Source organism: Anarrhichthys ocellatus, unplaced genomic scaffold (assembly GCF_004355925.1).
Source record: "Anarrhichthys ocellatus isolate YVR2014 unplaced genomic scaffold, GSC_Weel_1.0 scaffold78, whole genome shotgun sequence".
Taxonomy (NCBI): Eukaryota; Metazoa; Chordata; class Actinopteri; order Perciformes; family Anarhichadidae; genus Anarrhichthys; species Anarrhichthys ocellatus.
The window spans coordinates 2527311-2532310 of record NW_022280108.1 but is presented as its reverse complement, the minus strand read 5'-3'; the positions used below and the strand labels follow the sequence as shown (position 1 = coordinate 2532310).

At 42.5% G+C, this 5000-nt stretch overlaps 1 protein-coding gene across 4 annotated transcripts in view; it reads right to left on the bottom strand.

The window, feature by feature from the left end:
• The window catches only part of LOC116398146 (dual specificity protein kinase CLK4-like), a 12339-nt gene extending 8014 nt beyond the window's left edge, over positions 1-4325 (bottom strand). For all 4 annotated transcript variants that reach the window (XR_004213738.1, XM_031874218.1, XM_031874216.1 and 1 more), the window contains exons 1-11: positions 4133-4325; positions 3482-3581; positions 2824-2912; positions 1912-2092; positions 1517-1583; positions 1252-1365; positions 856-1022; positions 676-770; positions 411-540; positions 209-291; positions 45-124 (exon numbers count right to left, since the gene is read on the bottom strand). Coding sequence is in view for 3 of the 4 variants with exons in the window: in XM_031874218.1 (XP_031730078.1) it covers positions 45-124; positions 209-291; positions 411-540; positions 676-770; positions 856-1022; positions 1252-1365; positions 1517-1583; positions 1912-2092; positions 2824-2912; positions 3482-3518 (1043 nt within the window). In the remaining variant the exon portion in view is untranslated. The remainder of the gene's footprint in view (positions 1-44; positions 125-208; positions 292-410; positions 541-675; positions 771-855; positions 1023-1251; positions 1366-1516; positions 1584-1911; positions 2093-2823; positions 2913-3481; positions 3582-4132) is intronic.
• Positions 4326-5000: the final 675 nt, after the last annotated feature.

Below are 5000 nucleotides of genomic sequence, written 5' to 3'. Positions count from 1 at the left end.
AACTGGCCTAACTGGAGGACTTGGGGGTCCAAGGGGGACGTTACCTGGTCTGTTTCAGCAGGTGGAGGGGAATCGGTCCTAGGATTCTCTCCATCATGGCCAGATGTTCTTTACTGTCGTGGGTCTGAAACAACACACAGGATAGAAAAAAGTCACAGCTGTTCCTGTGTGTGTGTGTGTGTGTGTGTGTGTGTGTGTGTGTGTGTACCTGGAAGAGTGTGTGTCCCAGGTAAAACTCCATGAGAACGCAGCCCAAACTCCAAACGTCACACGACTGGTTCCAACCCAGATCTGAAACACACTCAGTTACAACCAGAAGCACGGACCATTTAGTCAATATGTGTGTGTGTGTGTGTGTGTGTGTGTGTGTGTGTGTGTGTGTGTGTGTGCGTGCGTGCGTGCGTGCGTACCCAGTATGACTTCTGGAGCTCGGTAGTGGCGTGTTGACACCAGGGATTCGTGGTGTTTGTGGTCGAATGTGGCGGTGCCAAAATCCACCACCTTCACATCCAGACTCCTCAGCTTCCTCTCCTCACACTTCTAACACACACACACACAGACACAGACACACACACACACACACACACACACACACACACACACACACTGCTGAACATCCCGCTACTTGGTGAACATATTTTTACTTTTTTTTTGCTGTTAATACAAAGCGTTTACCGTCTCGTGGTTGAACTCCAGGTCGTAGTCGGAGCAGACGAACAGGATGTTCTCCGGCTTCAGGTCTGTGTGGGTCAGGTGGTTACGATGCAGGACTGTGGAACACACACACACACACACACACATTGTAACCGTGTGTTCACACACACGCACACACACACACACACACACTGGACTCACAGCAGACGGCTCTGAAGAGCTGGAAGGCCATGTGTCGGATCTGCTCCACGCCAAACGGCAGGAAGTCGTTCAGGCGCAGGAAGTCGAAGGTGCTGAGGCCGAGCAGCTCGAACACGATGCACGTGTGACCCTCGTGGTCGAACCAGTCCAGCATCCTCACACAGGCACTGGGGGGGGGGGGGATAGCACAGATCTCAAATATCACAGATATCACGATGAAACTTCCTCTGTTTTAAGACAAATATTTTTTGTATTACAAGTTTTCAGAATTGTTGTGTTTAGATATGCAAATGAGGCATTATCTAATGGTAACTTTTGGTGAATTTGGTAGAAATCTACAGACGCAAACAGACAAAGTAGTACAATAATAAATGAATAGTTAAAGAATCCACTCACAATCTGTTGTCGTCATCCAGCGTGTTGATCTCCTCCAGCACGGAGATCTCAGACTTCGCCACTTCACGGAAACACTCGATGTTTCTCACGATCTTCACGGCGACGTGTTGGTCTCTGATGAACACACAGCACATTCACGTCTTTCAGTTTACGGGACGATTAGACTGTTGAATAAAATAAATCAGGATGTTTTCATGATGGATGGAGACCAGAGAAGCTCCACGATCGGACAGGTTTGGATGTGAGAATCTCTTCAGAAGCTTACTTGTCTCTGTCGATGCACTCCACCACTTTTCCAAAGGCTCCTGCTCCCAAAGTAAGTACCACCTCATCTGGAAGAAAGGACAGAGACATTTATTTAGGCCACCAGTGTGAGCAGCAACCTGCAGGATATTATTCTAAGTACGGGTCGTGGAAACAGACATTCAGAATTATTCTTTATTCTGAATGTAGCATTCTCTGATGTGGGATGTGTTGATATTATTCTTGTTTTAGGAGCTTTTTTTGCAGCGTCATTAGGAGGATGAGTCTCAATTGTGTTGTGTTTTTTTGCCTGTTTACGGCGTCGGATTCTGTTCTCGTGAAATAGTTTTCAACCAGTTAAACTGCAAGAAAACCAGTGTTTGAATATCAACATCTTTAATAAAACAAAGACTGTACATCTTCCTTTCATCAGGAGGCCGACGTGATAGACCAGGTGACCCTCTTCATCCTCATCACAGCTCTCTCCCTCGTGACTCTTCTTCCCTCCATCATCATCATCATCATCATCATCTTCAGCGGGATTGACAGCGCTGTCGCCAAGAAAAGCCGATTGAAGCTGGAGCGAGTTGTCGTCAGGCTGAGTTTAGTGTTGACAAACGAGGCAAACGGAGGAAGACGAAGCGATGAAGGCAAACAGACAAGAGAAAGACAATTTAAAAAATAAATTCACAAAATCACTTAAGTTTGAACTTAAATCACACAAAACCACCAAGAAATAGAAGAATAGTGATGAAAGTTCTGTCCTGAAGATAAAACCGACCCTCGAACAGCAGGATTCATCTCGAATAACCGGATCATACAACGGTTTGTACCATATCCTCATTTTTCATGCATCTTTCTACGAAGTTAGCAACAAAGATGGTGAAATACTTAGTTAGGTTCAGGAGTATATAAATACAAATAGATTTTGTCGTTGGATCACAGTGACTTTCTCTCTGGTGTGACGTTACAGTCTAGGTTTCTCCACCAAATACATGTTTATATCTGGTGAGTAAACATTGGTCCTCTTGTTAATGTGTTCTACTCACTAATAGAACACAGATCTGAAAAGTCACTTCGTTAAGGTTTCATTCTCCGTCTTCGGTGGTTAATGTCGTCCCACAGCTATCGCACTACGTTGACAAACTCAGTGCTTAACACTTACGTCGTCAACAAACTCGTTCCTGCACAGAAATCTCAACAGAAATTGAAATAATTAAAACAATTTGTCCCATATTTAGTGTGTCTAAACAACACGTGTTTACAGATTAAATGGGAAATGTTAAATCTTTTATTTTTTAGGGTAAAACACGAGGAAGAGAATCTCACCGAGTTAGTTTCTAAGGAGCCGCAGAGCTCGAAGCTTCCAGTCTTTCTGTCGCCTGTCGTCTGGTAGTCTGTTGTTGGGTCATCAGCGTCTACAAGTGGACCAAATGACAGGAAGACGATCTACTGTTAATGTAATAAACACTTTGATCTGAAGCGACGAGCACCGGCATCACAAGTGTATGGTTCAGATTCAGACACATTTTAAAGAAACTTAAATGATCAAGAAAAACACTGAAATCAACCCAGTTGTCTCTGTGATGAATAATTATGAGCAGGTTTGAGTAACAGTTCATGCACAGAAACAGTGGATTATTTCCAATAAATCACTCACTTCTGGAAGGAAAACAGACTTCTTTTCTGCTCATGCCGCCGTCGGAAGGTTCTTTATGCCCCTACTAGTGTGAGCCGCACTAAACATGGATTTATCGTTCAAGGGTAAGTTTGGTGTTATGTTTTTGTGTATAAACGGTGTTTTAAACCGTCAATGTTTGTCCACTAAAAGTACCACTGACAGATTGTTATTATATTATGGACGAAAATCAGTACCGAACCAAATTGTTCCCATTCATCACTTTGACAAAAAGAAAACAACAACATGGGACAATTGAGTCCAGTTTGAAGAATACCAAAGTAACCCATGACCAAAACACAAGGTTACCTCTCAAAGACCCATATTCGTTGTCCTTCTTGCCCATAGCACTGCTGCACACACTGGGCTCTGAAACCCCAATGTGCCCCCTCTGGAGGTCTGCTGATAGCTGAAGAAGAAGAAGAGAAAGAAGAAGAAGAAGAAGAAGAAGAGAAAGAAGAAGAAGAAGAAGAAGAAGAAGAGAAAGAAGAAGAAGAAGAAGAAGAGAAAGAAGAGAAAGAAGAAGAAGAAGAAGAAGAAGAAACAAGAAGAAACACAAGCAGAGATAATAAAAACAATTGTCAGACTGATGGACGTCCACGTATTATAGCTATGTCAGCTCGCTTTAAAAGAAAAAATCATCAATGCTGATGGTAACTGTTTGCAAATATTAACTTTAGCGCTAGCATGAAGCTTTGTGGATATTTTGAAACTAAATCAAAAGTCAGGGTGTCGTTGGGATTCATCCTCTCGGCACCAAAATGTCAGACATCCACCCAGTAGTCATTGAGATACTTAATTCTGGATTAAATTGGACTGACGGATCTTTATTGCCAAACATGTAGCTAACAAGACGAAAAAACTAAATGCATATGAATATCTAAACTTACAACTAGATTATTGTCATGCTGTTCCATACTGATGCCTCTAGAAATAGCTGACAGGAGCATTAACACTTACTCAAGATCTGCCGCTGCACCTGAATGAAGAACAACGGTTCCTGAGAGTAAAAGTCAAAAACTCTTCTTTCTGCTTTGTAAAGCTGGAAATGTTTAATTTGGATCCAGAATCCATTTAAATGTCTCTGCAGAGCTCACAGCACCTCTGTGATCTGCCTGGTATTTAAACCCTCCGTCCTCCACAGCCCTTGATCTCCACCGGGACAAAGATTCCCCCCTCCCCTAATGTCCTGTTCTCTGTTTTCCAAAGCACATAGTGTTACATCACTCCAACCTACAACTGTCTCTATCGTTGCCTGGCCTTTGGAAAAAGGGCTTCGTCACGAGTCCCGAGACAGCAGGTCGGCTTCCAGTGAGAAGAACATGAAACTATAATGATTCCTTTGGGACGGATTAGGTTTTCATTGGATAAGCTACAGTGAAAATATGTGTTTGGAGTATTATATCAGGAGAACATACATGGATTAAGCTTGAAAAAATACATTTTGTTTGTTTGCTTTATTGATACAAGTTGATTTGATTGTTTTATTTTGAAATTTCATTAAAATGTGTAACAACTGTGGCACTCAGCCCCAAACCCATTAAACTTTAAAAACTCTAATTCATAGTTTTGTTTCTTAAAGGGCAGAATCATTTCTTGTTCAGCTAGGAGTTGTGGAGTGAATGCCGCATATTTTAGGGGTAATATTTTCTGCACATAATGATCTAGTTTTCATCCGGCAGCAGGACAGCGTATGTGGGATCGGCTCAAAATAAACTAGCGTGACAATGTTCATGGCTATTAAGGACAACCAGTGTCATGGTTCACTGATGTGTTTGTAATGGAGCTCTGTGGTCGTGAGGGAGAGAATACGTCAGGATTAACCAGG